The 18,264-nt window shown below is 40.0% G+C and overlaps 1 protein-coding gene across 2 annotated transcripts in view; it reads left to right on the top strand.

Moving 5' to 3' along the window:
- Positions 1–18,264, top strand: part of Hs2st1 (heparan sulfate 2-O-sulfotransferase 1) — a 154,353-nt gene that overhangs the window by 118,184 nt on the left and 17,905 nt on the right. For both annotated transcript variants that reach the window (XM_028861221.2, XM_028861222.2), the window contains exons 2-3: positions 3,163–3,401; positions 14,278–14,363. In XM_028861221.2, the coding sequence (XP_028717054.1) occupies positions 3,163–3,401; positions 14,278–14,363 (325 nt within the window). The remainder of the gene's footprint in view (positions 1–3,162; positions 3,402–14,277; positions 14,364–18,264) is intronic.

Here is an 18,264-nt window from a genome sequence, read left to right as displayed (position 1 = left end):
TGACTGGCTGTGGATTTCTGTAGTGTATTCCATCTGCTGCCAAAAGAAGCTTCTGTGATGAGAGGTGAGAGCTGCCCTTCCCTTTGAGTATAAGGCTAGGTATTTAGAATGCAGTTAGGGTTATACTGGTTTAGGGAAGTACTAGTAGTAAGTTCTCTTCTTGGGGCCATGACTTCAGCTAGGTGGTTGGCTGTGTTTACAGTATCAGACATGAATTCTTCCCTAGTAAGTGTGCCTTTTCCAATTTGATGGCTCCTGCTTATCCCCCAAGACATAAGTGCCACTATTATACCTTTGGAGACATCATCCCATGCTGGTTATTATTGTCCATAGGCTTTACAGCTCGGTAGGTCCATTGATTTCTTTTTTCTTTGACTTCTCTAATAGCATCTTCCCACACTTTAAGAGCTAGTCCTCAGAAAAGAGGCTTCCAAATCATTTCCAGCTTTATTTCTCCAAGTTCTATGTTCAAAGTATGTGGTGTCTTCAGCAAATAAGGTCTTTCCCCAGTTTGGGAAGGTCACCAAGGGCAATGGCAGTAGCCTGTATTGTTTTGGGGTCTCTTGGACCCCTGACCAACAACTCGAAGGGAGGCTTTCCATGCCTAATACTTTCTTTTAAAATTTGAAGATTTTATTTTTATGTTTATGTCTATTTTGCCTATGTGTATGTCTGGTCACCATATATGTGCAGTGCTCACAGAAGTCGGAAAAAGATATGGAGTCCCTTGGAACTAGAACTACAGACATGTGAGTGGTGGGACTTAAACCTGGGTTCTCTGGAAGAACAGAAAGTATTATGACTAAATCATCTCTCTGGTCCTGGTACTAAGGGTTTTGTTAGATAGTCTACAGAATTCCATGGTATTACAATTTTTGCTTAGCTATTTATAGTCTCAAAAAATCAATTGGAAAAGGCAAGTCCATTTTGTATTTATGGACATTTTAATTCTCTTCATATTTGTTGTTTCTGTTATTTTCTTTTTTTTCAATTTAAATTCTCTTTCAATTTTTTCTTTCTATCTATCTATCTATCTATCTATCTATCTATCTATCTATCTATCTATCTATCTTTGCTAACTGTTGTGTGTAGACATGTGTGTGTCAGAGGACAGCTTACAGGAGTTAGTTCTCTTCATATGTGTCATAGAAATAGAACTCTGGTCTTCAGGCCTGGCAGCAGGTACCTTTGTCTGAGGCTCCTCATTGGCCCTCAGTTTAGAGAACTTTTAAAAGCCAATCTCTTTTAAGTTTGTTTTATCTGTGATGATTTTAAACATTTTTTCCTTTCATACCTGTGAGAGTTATCTTCCTCTTCATGTTTGAAAACGGTGTTCTCTGGATCTAGGGTTCTAGCTTCAGTTCTCATTACGGTGTGCTGCCTATTCTATGGTTTGTAGTGGGAAATGTGTGCCTGATAGCTAGCTTCCACTTTCTTTTTTAGGGATGGCTTCGGCTTCTTAAGTTGCTTTCAACTTGTTTTGTTAATTATGATGTGTCTTGACCTAGATGGATGTCTTTGGGTCTTGTCTTATTTGGGGTTTCTTGACTCTAAGTGTCTCTGTCTCCTGGCAGATGTTAGTTTTAGCCATGGTTGGTTGAATTTTGTGTTAGCTGTCTTCTTTCTCGTTTGTTTCTTAGACTGTTACAGCACTGTCAGATTATAGCCCAGACCCCTCAGCCTCCCTGGATCCTGTGCCCTGCTTCTGTTTCTCTCTTCTCTGCTCTGCTGTTGAATCCATTCACAAGGTTTTTACCTCAGTTACTAGACTTCAGCTCTCAACTTTCCATGTGGGTCTGTTTGTTTGTTTCATTTTTATTGTTCATTTTACATTGGTGGGTGTTTTGCCTGCATGTATGTCTGTGCGCCATATGTGTGCCTGGTGCCTGTGAAGGCCAAGAAGGCAGTGGAAAGGGTACTTTCTCTGTACATGGTAACTAGATCTGAACCAAAATTAAAGGCATGTGCTACCACTCCTGGCTGTTGGCAAATTTTAATAAGCTAGAAAGTAACTAAATTCTAATGAGATTTCAAAAAAGTTTCCGTACAATAATTTTTTCTAGGCATATTTTATCTGTGAAATACTGTATTCTCTTCTGCATTTTTTTAAAAACTCTTCTGTTGCTGTGACCAAATACCTGACAAGAATCAACTTAAGAGAGGGTTTGTTTTGACTGTGAAGAGGACACAGTCCACCATGACAGAAAGCCTTACTGTGTGAAGAAGACACACCGTCCACCATGACAGAAAGCCTTACTGTGTGAAGGACACACCGTCCACCATGACAGAAAGCCTTACTGTGTGAAGGACACACAGTCCACCATGACAGAAAGCCTTACTGTGTGAAGGACACACCGTCCACCATGACAGAAAGCCTTAGCAGTCAGGATAGCAGGATACTGTTCACATTGGCATCTCCCCTCAGGAATCAGAGAGAGGATAGAAAGTGGGGCCTGGTTGTAGAAACCCTAGGGACCCACTCATTTCCTTCAGCCAGGTTCCACGTCCTAAACCTTCCATAACCTTCCAGAAGAGTGCCACTGGCTGTTCAAAGACATGAGCCTAGGGGGGCACATTTCACAGTCCGGCCACAGCACACGCAGTCTGCTGTGTGTATGTGTGAGAGAGGATTACTTGAGGCAGTGGACTTCGGAGCTGTGGGTACTGTTGTGTGCTACACTTTTAACTATTTATCCCTTTGTTCTTGTATTGCATCTTTTTATCCTGAAGAAGTAGTTTGGAAGGTCTGGTCTTTTAACAACCATTTTTCCTCAGTTCTTGGGAAGGAAAACTGTGTTCTGAGCTGAAGCTGTATAGAATCAACTAGATCATCCTCTTAAAACTTGGCCTGCCTGCATTTCTTTCCTCTATGCCTTGGTTCTTTTTGTTGTATGTTTTCTCTTGTGTTTTTATCTTGTCTTATGATAATCAAAAGTTAGGCATTCCTAATTTCGTAATTCTATCAAGAACTTTATTTTTGTTTATTCAGAGTGGCTGTGAAAAGTGTATAGACATTCATTGGGATATATAGACTTTAGTGTGATGGTTAATTTTGGTATATGACGTTTTTATTTGTAAAGTTGTTTTTTTTTTTTTATAGTAAAGTTTGTTTAAAAAACAAAAAAGGTAAAGAACTTAGTCCCATTTTTCTTTTCTTTACAGAAAGGGCAATTGCAAGACATGAAGTCCGGGAAATTGAACAGCGACATACAATGGATGGCCCTCGGCAAGATGCAGCTTTAGATGAAGAAGAGGATATAGTCATCATTTATAACAGAGTTCCAAAAACTGCAAGCACCTCGTTTACCAATATCGCCTATGACTTGTGTGCAAAGAATAGGTACCATGTTCTTCACATCAACACTACCAAAAATAATCCAGTAATGTCACTGCAGGATCAGGTAATTTCTGTGTAGGGAATACGAAATGCTTTCTGGCATCTCCTCAAATTTGATATTGCAAGAGATAAAGAGTTTGAAAGGATGTGTGCACTGTGGTCAGTGAATTGTAAGCAGCTTTTATGTGTGTGTGTGGGGGGGCGACGACTGTTTTCCACATTTATAATCTTCTTAATACTTGATACATTTTCTTGCATATAATCTATAGTCAGAAATTTGTGTAATGAGCAAACTGATAAATAGCTAAAAGTATGGACACAGTTTTGATATTCTTCCATATGGAATATCTTGGTCGTTGTTTATTTTTTTGAGACAAGGTTCTTCTATAAACTCCTGGCTGTGTGGGAGCTCACTATGTAGAATAGGATGGCCTTGAACTCACAGAGATCCACACGCCCCTGCCTCCCAAGTGCTGGAATTACAGGTATGCATCACCATGCCCAGCATGGAATTATTTTTTTTTAACTTGATTAGATGCCTGCAGCAAAAGTTATTTTATTGTCTCAACTTATGATGAGGAAGTGGTGGCTCGATACCTGTATGAAGTTCTTTACTAGCCTCCTGAATTTCATCTTCAGTAACTCATGTACATATTAGCCATAAATTAGCCTCCTGGAAAACAGATAGTGGCTGATGTCTTTATCAAAGTCTTATCTTTTGATTGTCAGGAATTTTATATGATCAAGTGGTTAGGTAACTTCATAAAATGGTATTTTAAAATAGAGGAGATTGTTAAATGAAATCTAGTTTATTCATCTCTTCTGAAAGTAGCTTACAGTTTTCCACACACCTGCAGTGATGACTGTAATTATAAAGTTCTCATTGTAAATACTGAAGGCAATGGGTATTTGACCATCATAAAAAGAAACTGAAATCCTTGGTAACCCCAAATGCCATTGGAGTAGCTTTATTAGAAGATATCCAAGCTGTTTGAAAACAGAGGAACTTATTTTGTTATGGAATTGAGCATTTTCCCACTGTTAAGCCTATCTGTAAGCTTATACTAAGCAGGGAATAAAACTGATAAGGATTTTGGCCAGAGAACTGTTTTTGAAGGCTAGTGGTAAATGGCATATCATCTACCCATCTGCTTTTTGACTATCTGTAGGATATTTTATTTTTCATAGAATCAAAAAATATACATGTTAGCTAAACCAAATAATTTTCTGTAAATGAAACACAAGCTTTTTTACACTGTTGGTTATTTTAAAAAGTTCACAGCACAATCCTGTATATCTCAAGGGACAGCATACTAAATGTTATTTTTGCATTTTGTATAGTGGGTTTGCGTTGCTGCATTGCACAACATACCTTGATTTAAAAGAAGCATGTCAGAATAACATCAGATTTTCTCAGCAGTAATTTTTTTTTTAATGTTAACTTGTTTGTTTGACTTTTACTTATTTTGTGTCCAACCTTCCAAAGTTTTTTGGCAGCTACAAGTCATCTGGCAATGCTTTTTTTCCTCATGAAATGTAAGTGTGGAGACGCTCCCCACACATGACATTTATCAGCACCATGTAGCTTCATTTCCAGTTGCGTTTGGATAGGATACAGCTTCTGCTTCCCTTGCAGCAGCTTGGTGTTTATATAGAAGGAGGACACAGAGAATCAGAAGTGCTGGCCTAAAGCAGTCAGCTTATGTAATGAACAGCACTAAGAGCTTTTTCCTTTTTTTATTGTGGAACACTTCAGGGAAGTAGTCTTAAGCATTAAATGACATATTCCAAGTGTCAGCCAGTAATTCAAAACCTGGTCCTAGTGAGGAATGGCTTATATAGAAGTGTCCTCTGATACAGTATGTGTAAAGTTTACTCATCTCCTGTGCAGAAGCCATTTTCTAAAAACAAGCCACGTTGCAGCTCCCTTTCCTTAGCATGACATGTTTAGAGCGCTTTCATTTGCAACTCAAGGAGCTTCATCTGAATGTAAACTTGAAACTATATAATTTTGAGGTCGTTTTTCAAATATCCCATCTTCTCTACTATACTTCTGTTTTAATGTCATATTTTTGTTGTGCTAGTGTACAGTATTCAGCTAGTTAAGGATGGTTTTATTCTTCCTAAGCAAGTAGCATCAAATTGATGTCTGACTTTAGTGAATGTACTGTTGTGCAGACCCTCCATTTAAAGCCCAATTGACTCATAAAGCTGGGGCTGTAGTAGGAGACCCTGGTCCATTTGGATCCTTATGTATCCAAATGGAGCTCTTCAATCCAGTCCATTCCAGCTCATCCCAGCCAGCCCAGCACTACATATCTTGTATGCGCTCTACTAGGCACCATGTAAATACTCACGTGCTTAATCACTGTCCTCACAGTTTAGCAGCACAGCACTAGACGTGTTTAGTTGATACAGAGCTGGTCAGGGAGATGACAACAGTGGCAGCTTTAGCCATCCTGGAACGTCGCCGGCCTGGCTCTCAAATGTCTCATTTGCCTTACTGAGCACGCAATATATACAACGATTGTGCCACATTCTTTCAGAGAAATACCAATGAAATAAGAAGCCAAGGATGTCTTTCAAAGAGCTTTTTACAATTTACTTGACAACCTAAGACAAAATCAGAAATTGAGGATAATTAAAACATCAATGTATGATAATCTCACCAAAATGCTTTATGTGGACATAACTAAAGAAAGCAGACATTCGTGCAGAACATCCTGTGAAACAACTCTCCTTGTCTTTTCCAGAGTTTCAGTGTTGTGACAACCAACAGGGGACTAGGTGCTGGGGTGGAGGCTCAAGACTAGTGGAGACTAAGATGTGGAAAGCAAAGATGTGTGATCTTGTAATTGGACTTTTGATTTTAAATGATAAGGTCCTTGTTCATAAATAATACACAATGTTTAAGAAGGAAGTGTGGATGTGTGCTGTTTTCAGGTAGTTGAGAACAATGAGTATGTCTGAGCACATAGAGACAGCATACTGGAAGTGCAATATATTAACAGTTAAGGATCTAGGTAAACAGTTTGTAGATGTTGGCACTGGACCATTTCAACTTTTCCATAGTGTAAAGTTTGTTTGCTTTGGACAGCTTCAGATATGCAGGGGTGTTGTACCTTAGTCTCCTGTCTGAAATAAAGCAGTTGGGACGGTAGAAGAAGAAAGATTTTTAAAGAGGAGATTAATAGAATATAAAGCATAAGAAACTAAGTGATTAAAATGAAATGACCTTTGTTAGAGTTTGGTTTTTCAGATGGCCTTTAATTCAGATTAAAAAAAAGAATTGGCGAGGGCTGGAAAGGTGGTTCAGTGGTTAAGAGTGTTGATTGCTCTTCCAGAGGACCTAAGTTTGATTCCCACACTCACATGGTACCTCACATTCACTGGTAAATCCAGTTCCAAGGGGTCCAGTGCCCCTTCTTACCTCTGTGGGGGCCAGGCATGCATGTAGTATACAGACACACATATGCAGACAAAACACTCATACACATAAAAAATAAAATACATTTTTTTTTTTTTAAAAAAAAAGAGTTGCTTAGAGAAACAGCTCTTCTGGTTAAGAACAGTAGGTGTGATTGGCAGTATCCTGTGTGGTCTTTCTTAAATCCATTCTGTTCTCATATACTGAAATTGATTATATATGACCCCTCTTGCTTTAAACATTGGAAGCATCTAGCCCCAAAGGACAGCATAATAAAATATTTCTATTGAATGTGCATGTGTATTTCATTAACTTACTCTCAAGCTGCCTTGTGCTCATTTTCATTAGAGCTTATAGTTTGCTATGTGCTGCAGATACTTCTCAGAGCAACATACTAGCTAATCATTGGTTAAAATGCAGGTTCTCACTCTGAAGGACCAAATGGAGCTTGATGTTCTGAATTTTTAAAAAGCTTCCACTTGATGCTGCAATTTGAGGATCAGTGATTTAGAACACAGTTCAGCAGTATACAACGACACATTGAGATCTTTCCAGAAAGTTTTATTTATCTTTAAATTCATCTTCCTACTTTGCATAGAGCAACCAAATTTCTTATCCAGTAGCCACACTAGCCTTTTGGATCATTGACTGTATCAGGCCTTTCTCACTTCAGGACCTCTGTTCTTACCTTCTCTAGAGTGAATTTCACCCTCAGTTGTCTTCCTGTTATCCTTTCAGTGTTTTGGATTAAATGACAGGCCCTTGGACCTTGACTAGCCATCCTATGTTATATTAAATGCTCTTCCAAAGTATTGGAACCACATCACTCCTAATCCTAATCAATTTATAAAATTAGGTTACAGTCTGGTTTTATTTTTTTTTTTTTGTTTTCCTCTGTTGTAGTGTAAGCCCTTTGAGGGCAGACATTTTGCTTGTCTGCTGTATACCCCATGCCTTTTGCCTCAAATGGGTGACCAAGACATGGAAGATACTTGGTGCATTTTTTGTTAAATGATGAATGTTTAAGCAAATAAGCCAACCTAGATTCTGGTGATAGTCCTTAGCTGATTACAGCACCAGGGTTACAGCTCTAAGCAGAGTCAGCCCTCTGATTGATGGAAGTTTAATCCTTACCACTTTGGGTGATTTAGGACTCTTGAGCAGCTCAGGTCTGAACCTCAGACTCAGTGTCCTCTGTTGCAGCTGAACTTACCTTTTTATCTACCCACTAACTCGTTTTTCCCCTGAGTATAGAAAACCTCTCTGGTTTAGACTTAAAAAAAATATGCCTGTGACTAGACAAGAGATGTTTACTTAAAGTAAATTTATCAGTAGGAGTTGGTGAATAGTAATTACTCAAGTTAATAGTAGTCTTCATCTCAATAGATAGTAATTACAAAGTTGGAATTAGGCCAGGGAATTCAGGGATACTCCCACTCCTTCAGATAGTGGGAAGGAGTTCTTCTGTGATCACAGATGATCAGGATGTGGAGTTGAACCTGTCGAGAATGTCGGCTTAGATACTGTTCATACAAAGGTGCCTTCTTAGCTTTTTCCTTTTGAATTGGTTGAGATCTGATTCAACAAGCAAGTAAATCATGTACTACCACCTACACTGCTTCTGCTTTCCCTAAAGGTGTATTGTGATTACTTGCTAGCGTGGCTCTGCTTGAGTTATAAAACCCGACAGAAGTCATAGCTTAGAATCTGCTCCAGGCTAGCCATAAAAACATTATTTTCATGTACTGTATCTAACTACTCCTTATGAACCATCCTTCTTGGTAGCATGCTTCAATCAGAGTGTGGAAAATCTATTTGAGTTCTCTCTTCTCCCTCTGCCAGTGTCCGGTGTTTTCAGCCTCCTAAATGTCATGTGATGCTGTTGTGTTTTATTGCCCTTCACCTGGCATAAAAGGAAGAATCTGTAAAATGCACCGGTTGGCTCACCTAGGTCCTATGGGCAAATGCCCTGGTGTAGAAATAGAGGAAAACCAACAGGAAGGACAAGTCTGGGGTGCAGGAGTGCGAGGGTGGAAAAGGGTAGGTGGGGAACTGGGACCAGGCTAGTGGAGGGAAAGTCAAGGTGGAAACGGAAACGTTGGAACGCTAGAGGGTAAGTACTAGACACGGCTGAAAGGAAGAGTGGCTCAGCTGACCCTTTAAAAAGGAAGCCTTTTGGAGCTGCCATTTTCTACAGATTACTTTCATTCTCTCCATGAAGAACAGCTTTGAAGAAGGCTGCACGAAAGTTAAGTGTGTAAATGGCACTCCCACATGCCCAGCTGCTTTCCAGAGGACAAAGTACCACTTAGTCCTTGTCGTATTAGGGTTTCTATTGCTGTGAAGAGACTCTATGACCACAACAACTGTTATAAAGCAAAACATGTAATGGGGGGCTGGCTTACAGTTTCAGAGGTTTAGTCCATTATCATAATGGTAGGGAGCATGGCGGTTGGGAGTTATGGTGATGAGCAGGCAGACATGGTGTTGGAAAACTCTACATCTTGATCCAGAAGCAATAGGAAGTGAACTGTCTCACTATGTGTGGTTTGAGCTTATATGAGACCTCAAAGCCTGCCTCTACAGTGACAGTGGGGGCCATTTTCTTTCAAACCACCACATTCCTCTCCCTGGCCTTCACAGGCTTGTAGTCATAGCATAATGAAAAACTGCATTCAGTCCAACTTCAAAAGTCCCCATAGTCTGTAAGTCTCAAACTTACTTAACAGTCGGTACGCTCCTGTAAAATCAAAATCAAAAAGCAGATCACATATTTCTAGTATATAATGGCACAGGATATATATTACCATTCCAAACGGTAGGGAAGGGAGCATAGTGAGGAAATACTGGACCAAAGCAAGACCAATGACCAGCTGGGCAAACTGCAAATTCTACATCTCTGTGTCTGATGTTGAAACACTCTTCAGATCTTCAACTCCGTTCAGCTGTGTTGACTACAACACACTTCTTTCTCTTGGGCTGGTTCCACTCCCTGTTAGCAGCTTTCCTCGTCAGGTATCCCACAGCTCTGGCATTTTCAACATCCTGGGTTCTCCAAGGCAATCCAGGCTTCACCTTCACAGCTTCACGAAATGACTTCTCTGGACCTCTGTTCAGAGACATCCCTGACACGTGCCTGGCCTCAAAGGCTTTTCTTAGTCACAGAGGAAATTCCATAGCTTCTTTCTTCTGTCCTTAATTTCGGAACCGTGTGGTCAAAGCTGCCATGTTCTGTTGCTTGCTGGGGCTGGAATATGACCCCCTCATTCAAGTACATCTTCACCAAATTTCTGTTTTTGATGGTTTCATTCACTGCCTAAGCTTGGCTGTTCTGGAACTTGACCTGTAGAACAGGCTGGCCTTGAACTCAGAGATCTTTCAATTACATCTTCACCAGCTTTCTGTTTTCACTGGTTACCTTCACTGTCTGAGCTTGGCTGCTCTGAAACTTGCTCTGTAGACCAAGCTGGCCTCAAACTCAGAGATCTGCCAGCCTCTGACTTCTGAGTACAGAAGGCTTTTATTTGTTCTGGGAATGAAGGTGTATATACCACTGCTGTGGATATCACTCTATATAAGTAAAACACTGATGGCCAGTGACCAGACAGGAAGTATAGGCGGGACAAGGAGAGAGGAGAATTGGGGAAACAGGAAGAAGGGGGAGACACTACAGCCACCGCCAGGACAAGCAACATGTAAAGACACCGGTAAGCCACCAGCCTCGTGGCAAGGTATAGATTTATAAAAATGGGTTAATTTAAGATATAAAAACAGTTAACAAGAAGCCTGCCATGGCCATACAGTTTGTAAGCAAAATAAGTCTCTGTGTTTACTTGGTTGGGTCTGAGCAGCTGTGGGACTGGCGGGTGACAAAGATTTGTCCTGACTGTGGGCCAGGCAGGAAAACTCTAGCTACAAATGGTGCCTAACGTGGGGGCATGAACCCATGACCCTGAGATTAAGAGTCTCATGCTCTACCGACTGAGCTAGCATGGAAGCTGGAGAGAAGCCCTCCAGCAACATACCACCACACCCAGCTCTAAGCTTTTCTTTTTTAATTCCTTCTTCTCACACTTCTCTCAACACTCCATTTATTCCATTTCTTAATCTGTTTATCTCCTTGAGCAGAGAATTTAGCTGCATTCCACTTCCTGGTGCTCCTTTTCTCCTCAGATTTTACGTTTCGTATTTTACCTTTCTCAGCTTGCTCCTTTTCATTATAAATCTTCATTAGAGTTACCACTAATAGCCACACAACAGGCTGATTTGAGATTTCCTCCGCCAACAGAATTAATCCAAATCTCCTCACTTTAGCCTCAGGCAAACTCTTCAGAAAGGGCAAAAGACAGCCACTTTGTTCACCAAAATATCACAAGAGTGATCTCTAGGCCACGTACTAAAATTCTTCTCTGAAACCTTGAGGCAGCCCCCCACAGTTCAAGTCAATCTAAGATAATTCGGTTTTCAGTGTCCTTCTAGAAGTAAAGACTACAGGATTTCCTTGGTCTCTTGCACCTCTAAAGTTCTGATTCTACAGTAAGTTCGAGATTGGTTATAGCATAATATTCATGCCTTTGCTTCTGTCCCCTGCCTCTAACAAACTTCCTCAGCCCGACTGGAAGGACTTGAATCTGTGAACCGTTTCTTTGAAATGCTTGCTTCTGGTGTGCTTCGGGCCTCCCTGGAGAGGTAGGAGTGCAGGAAAGAGTGAAAGTAGGCAGAGTCCAGTGCTTCTGCCCTCTTCGTGGTTTTAAGTACTGGAGTAGCTCATACGATTACCGAAAACCCTGCTGGATCTCCAGGTTTCTTTCTATAACGGTAGGAGGGTAACCTTGCCCTAGAGTTTCTGTAGCCCATGGGCCTTCTTTGCTAGCGCCACAAAATAAGCCTCATGTTAATAAAGGTAAGAGCTGGGTCCTAAGCCCACACCTTCTGAAATGATGTGCTTTACTGTGGTCCAGGGATAACAACACACTTCCTGTGGGTTTATTAGAAATGCAGAATTTGCTGGGTGGTGGTGGCGCATGCCTTTAATCCCAGCACTTAGGAGGCAGAGGCAGACAGATCTCTATGAGTTTGAGGCTAGCCTGGTCTACAGAGGGAGTTCAAGGACAACTAGGACTATTATAGAGAGAATCCTTGTCTCACTGAATGAATGAATGAATGAATGAATGAATGAAAGAAAGAAAGAAAGAAATGCAGAGCTCCAGGTACTCCTTTAGACCTGGTATATCAGGGTCCAGCTCAAGAACCTCCTGAGATTCTCTCCCCATGTTAAAGAATGTTTGGATGTGGCATTCATCCTCAAGATGCCTCAGGTTAATATTGACCATCCTTAGGAATGTCTGGGGGGGAGGAGAAGATGTTTGGAGTACACGTCTGACTTCTATTTCTGTGAGTCTCTTACCACATTCTACTTCATAGTTGTATGTTCTGGTCCCCTCTGACATTTACTTTCTGCAACAGCATTTCCTTAGAATCTAATCTAGCATATTTTTTTCATTCCCCTCCTAAACCACCTTGTCCACATTAAATCTCAGCTTTTGGCAAACACCTGAGTTTCTAAGCATGTCTTATACTGTGAAAATCACCTACCTCTTCACCACCTCCTCTTTTTTTTTTTTTTTTTCCAATGAGTGTATGGGTGTTTTGCCTGATATATGTCTGTGCCTCATGTGCCTGGCTGGTGATTGCAGAGGCCAGAAGAGGGCATCAGATCCCCTGGAACTGGAAGTACAGATGGTTGTGAGCTGCTATGTGGATGCTGAGAATTCATCCAAGTTCCTCTTCCTCTGGAAGAGCAGCCAGTGCTCTTAACCACTGAGCCATCTGTCCAACCCTTCTTTATTTTTGGTAGAAATACTGTAATTGATTTTCATAAGACCCAACATAATTAACTATTACAAACACATTTCATGTCTTGCAGTTTTTACAGATTTAGATTTTGGATTATCTAATACTTTATTTTTCATTTGCCACTTTATATTTTTATTCTGTTTGGTGCTTAACTAAAAGAATGAATAGGAGCCAGGCAGTGGCGGTGCATGCCTTTAATCCCAGCACTCAGGAGGCAGAGGTAGACAGATCTCTGTGAGTTTGAGGCCAGCCTGCTCTACAGAGCGAGTTCTAGAAAAGGCATCAAAACAATGCAGAAAAACCCTGTCTCAAACAAACAAACAAAAAACCAATAAGAATGAATAGGAGAGAACACAAGAACCTCACACACATACATGTATGTATGTGGCTCTTAATGTTACTATCATTTGCATCAGTGTATCAGTTAATAATGTGTCCCCTTAAAACTAAACTGTCTCAGAACCTTGTTTTATCTATCTGATGGACATTTTCTGACTGTGACTGCACCTGTTCTGTTCCTAACTTACCAACAGGCCCTCTGTAGAAAGCGGTCATCCATCCCCAGTCACTGTTATAGTGACAGAAGCCAAGGTTGTGTAGAATAGATCCGTGTAACTCAGGTCTAAAATGTAGATGAAAGACTGATACATTGTCGGAAGTGCGGGCTCTTGTAAATGAAAGTTTTCCTGTGTCCCAGCCTGCTGGCAGTGTGGACAAATCTCTCCACTTGCATCCCCCAAGTAAACACCCAGAGGCCTATATTAATTATAACTGCATGGCCATTAGCTCAGGCTTACTACTGACTAGCTCTTGCACTTAAACTCAGCCCATTTCTATTAATCTATATGTCTAATTAATCTATTAATCTATATGTTTCCACATGTTCGTGGCTTTACCTGTGTGCCATTACATGCTGCTCCCTGGACAGCAGGCTGGTGTCTCCTCACCAGCTTTCTTCCAAGAATTCTCCTTTTCTGCCTATACTTCCTGCCAGGCTACTGGCCAATCAGTATTTTATTTATCAATCAATCAGAGCAACACATTCACAGCAGACAGAGCGATATCCACAGCTGGCTCTGTTCTTCTGGGACCCGTGAACAGTCTGCCTTCCCTGCAATGTAGAGTAGTAGAGTAATCATTTTGGTAGTTTCATTTTAATTTGTTGAAGCATAAATAGAAATATCTTTTTATGATTACCTTTTGAATAATGTATCAGAGAAGGAAATATTTAACATATGGAATGAACAGGGCATGGTGGAACATAACTGTAACCCTTGGGGAGAGGTGATAGGAGGATCAGAATTCAAAGTCACCAGGCATGGCGGTGCACTCAGTGTTTTACTTATACAGAACGAGATCCACAGCGCTCTTGCTTGATTCCAATTAAGTCAAGTTGGCAATTATGATTTACCCTCTGGAGGGGGAAATACTCCCACACCCTCCTACCACCCTGTGTAAATGTACTCCACTGTACATGGGTGTGGTAAATAGTACATACAGATTACACTAACTGCCCTTACTTCAAACGTGTCTTCCAGCTCTGTAACTGTTGAAATGCTGGGACTGGTCCTGATCCTGAGCAGGAGGTGTTTTGCTGTTGTGGAATATCATTTTCTTTAAATTGCAATGAGGTAATGAATATGTCCTCCTTTTTTAGGTGCGCTTTGTAAAGAATATAACCACCTGGAACGAGATGAAACCAGGGTTTTATCATGGACACATTTCTTATTTGGATTTTGCAAAGTAAGTAGCATCCAAACTGATGTACTAAAGAATGCTTTGTATGTCATCAGCATAAAAGAAAATTACATCATTAAAGTGTTAGGATTTTGGTTTTAAAAAAAGAATATACTAACGTGCCTCTTTTAAACCTGTAATTTAAATATTCCTCCCAGTGTTTTACTGCCCTCTAGTGTTCATAAATTGACACTTCTTATGCTAATTACAGGAATTCATGTTCTGTTAAGTTAGGGAATAGGGAACATTTTCTCATATACAACTGGAAGCTGACTGCCGGCTCCTGGAGAGCTCAGGTTTTAACCTGGTCAGTCAGCGTGGCTCACCAGGTCACTGGCTGGGGAAAGAAACTCTCACTCAGTTTTGGTACCTCAGTGTGCTTTCCCTTGCACTGCGGTGTTTCTGCTTTGAAATTGAGATATTAGGGGAGACTTTTTAAAAACTAAGACTTTTACATTTGAATGTGATTGTGTAAGTCAGGGTAATTGTGTCTTAATTCTCTTAAAGAAAAGTTCAAAAGTGTATAGACTACAAACAGTGTTCAAGCATTCTGTAGCCTCCTCGAGAGCCCTTGCATCATTAAGGACTAATCAGAAAATTGGTTAAAAAGAATAGTCTAAATATAGCATCTGTTTGAATGTTCTCAATGGAACACGTGGTGCCATCACAGTAAAACCTCAAATCCAGACGCTCTGCTAATAACCATCTGTGTTAACTTTAGACACATCAGGAAATGTATTGCCAACTTTAGGCATGATCAATTCAGTTTTTGAATTAGCAGTTGTATCTTACAAGAATATGTATATCATTATAAACCATTAACTTTAAGAGGCATTCTGTGTAATTTTAAAATGAAAGGTGGTAGCATCTCACTCTCCATTTAACTTTTTAAGTTTGAAGATGAAAATGATTAGAAAAGTGTGTCACTTGGTCAGATAATAAGAAATCTTAACTCCTCTGGAAATCATATAATTAAAGAATCACCCAAATATTACATACAGTGATACATTCCTGATGCCCCTCATAATTCCTAAGATCCTTCAATAAAATTGTAACTTTTAAGTTAAATGTACACTCTTCTATAAATAATTCATATTGCAATATTGAAAGCATTTTATAGGCAGCTTTAAAATAAACTGAAGGTTCTCTCTGCAGAGGCCCTGAACCAGTTTCATAAACTTTATTCATATGCATAGTTTTCCTGAGGGCTGCGTTATCCTTCAGTGAGTGTTTGTTACCCTTTCACCTGGGTGATTTGTTTTTTTTCTCTACATGGCCTGGTTTCTAATACTGTAGGTTTTCATTATTAAAATTATATATTGAGTGGTTTTGCTTTGGGCAGTCTTGTACATAGAACAAAGCTCTGGTATTTGCTGGGGCACTTGGACTTGACATATAAGGCTATTTAAAGAATAGTCTTATTAAATATTGACAGCAATACTAGGTTTGAATATTTTCATATTGGCTCATGTTGTTGGAAATAAGTAGTATAGTGTGAAATTTTTAATAAACTAACAATACTTTAAACAAATAGCTAAAGAGAATCAATTAGAGGAAACTGTTTGATGTATTTTAATGTGTATCATCAAGAAATATTGTAGATGTGATTATTCCTTAGTTGGATAGTCATAGACTCCATGACTAAGGAAGGAAGAAAGATACATCATTTACCAATTTCATAGTACTTTATTCTTCAAGTCATTGAGCTGAGAATGGTGGCGTATACCTGTAGTTTTAGTTACTTAGGAGGCTCATACGGGAGGATTACATATTTGAGGCCAGCCCAGAGAACATTTTAAAATGAGGGTCCAGGAAGATGTCCCCATAGGTAAAATTGCTTGCATCACAATTGTGAGGACCCAAGTTTGAATCCCTAGAACTATGTGGAAACCAAGCTTGTAGCACAGGCATCTGTAATCCCAGTGTTCATATGGGGCGTGGGGAGGTGGGGTGGGCACAAACAGCAGAGTCCCTGGAAGCTCATTGGCAGCTAGCCTGCTGGCAGCAGCAGTGAAACCCTGTCTCCAAGGAACTGGAAAGGGAGGATTGACAGCCAAGGCTGTCCTCTGACCTCCATCCACCATACATTGTGACACATGCACCCTGTGGTCATACATAGCACATTTTACAGAACAAACAAATAATTTTTAATGTTAAAACGCAAATTTCTTGATGTGGTTCTTCTGTAGTAAAATGTCATCTAGATATGGTGAGAGCCCTAGGTTCATTCCCTGTTAACTACCACCCCCCAAAAAAAGAAAAAAGAAAAAAGGCAACATGGAGGTGGAGAGATGTTTTAAGTCAGTGGTTCTCAACCTTCCTAATGCTGTGATCCTTCAATACAGCAGTTCCTCATGTTGTGGTGACCCCCAACCATAACATTATTTTCATTGCTACTTCATAACTGTAATCTTGCTACTGTTATGAATCACAATGTAAACATCTGTGTTTTCGTATGGTCTTAGGCAACCCCTTGATAGGCTCATTCAACCCCTACAAAGATGTCGAGACCTACAGTTTGAAAACGACTAGTTTAAGTGGTTAAGAGCACGGACTGCTCTTCCAGAGGACCTGGGTCTGGTGCCCAGCATCCACATGGTGGCTCACAACCATCTGTAACTCCAGTTCTAAGGGATCTGATGCACAGACATGGTATACAGACATTCATATAGGCAAAACACTATACACATAAAATAATAAGGTCTCAAAATAGGACAAACAAGCAAAAACAGGCTGGAATGGTCCTTTGCTTGGTGGAGTTCCTTAAGTTACTTGCCATTAGAGGAATAATGGTAAATTCATGGGGGAAATGTGTTTAATTTTTCAGTTTATTTAGCAGATAATAAAAGATTGAAACATAATTGAGTTTTCTGAAAACCCAGGAAAAATGTGGGGAAATAAGTGAAAGAGCCTTTCCAGTTCAGACTGACTTGTAAGGAGTGCACGTCTTGTTTTAAAACGTCTCAAGTTGAGTCCTGGCTTTGTATTTTTTCTGCAGTTTTAGGATAGAAGAAAAGAAATATCTTTTAATCTAGTGGTTTTGATTTCTTGTTCTATTTTGCACCCTTTGTTTTAACTCCTTTTGATTTTTAAATCATTTTACCTAGTCCTACTTTTCCTGTAAGTATTCAGTTGCTGTTTGTTTTCTTAAGGAGGAAGAGTTTTCAGATAGTTTAGATATGCCAGATTAATGCCATTGACTTTAATGTTTCCTACTTTTAAATTATATAGGTTGGACATTTTCAAGATGCCAGGGTGAATATAAATTGAATTAGTTGCAGTTCTTGACTAGTGAGTTCACTGAAACCCCCTTTCTTTCTAGAGTGAAGAGTTTATGCTTCTTGACAGTTGAAAATATTATAACCATCCTATTTAAATTTGTTGTTCAGTCATCAGTAGTATTTTTTGAATAGGAGTCAACAGACGAATGTCCTTGATACCACAGTGTCATCAGTGAGACCCACAGATGCCACCAGGTCATTCACTTTTTGAAACTAAGCAGAGAGCGGCTGCCACTAGTATGAACCATTTATGGCTAAGAGTCCCACATAAATATGTACAGTATGAAATGTGACTGTCCCTAGCCAGACGTAAGCAGACTTAATGGCTGATGTAACTGGCATTTTCTTTGGGCCACCAGCCAGCTCACAAATAAAGACATCGAGACATTATTAATTATGAGTGCTCAGCCTTAGCTTAGGCTTGTCCCAGTAGTTCTTTTAACTTAATTTAACTTGTTCCTATTCATCTACATTTTGCTTTGGGGCTTTTTACTTTATTTCACTCTGTATATTCAACTTTTCTGATTCCTCGGTGTGTGTCTGTCTGGACCCTGTCATCTTCTTCTCTTTCTCCTTGAGCCTAAGTTCTTCCTTCTGTGTTCTCTCCCTGCCTGAAAATTCCGCCT

The sequence above is a fragment of the Peromyscus leucopus genome, chromosome 6 (genome assembly GCF_004664715.2).
Source record: "Peromyscus leucopus breed LL Stock chromosome 6, UCI_PerLeu_2.1, whole genome shotgun sequence".
Taxonomy (NCBI): domain Eukaryota; kingdom Metazoa; phylum Chordata; class Mammalia; order Rodentia; family Cricetidae; genus Peromyscus; species Peromyscus leucopus.
The sequence above is the reverse complement of the archived record's forward strand: the minus strand, read 5'-3'. Positions and strand labels throughout refer to the sequence as shown.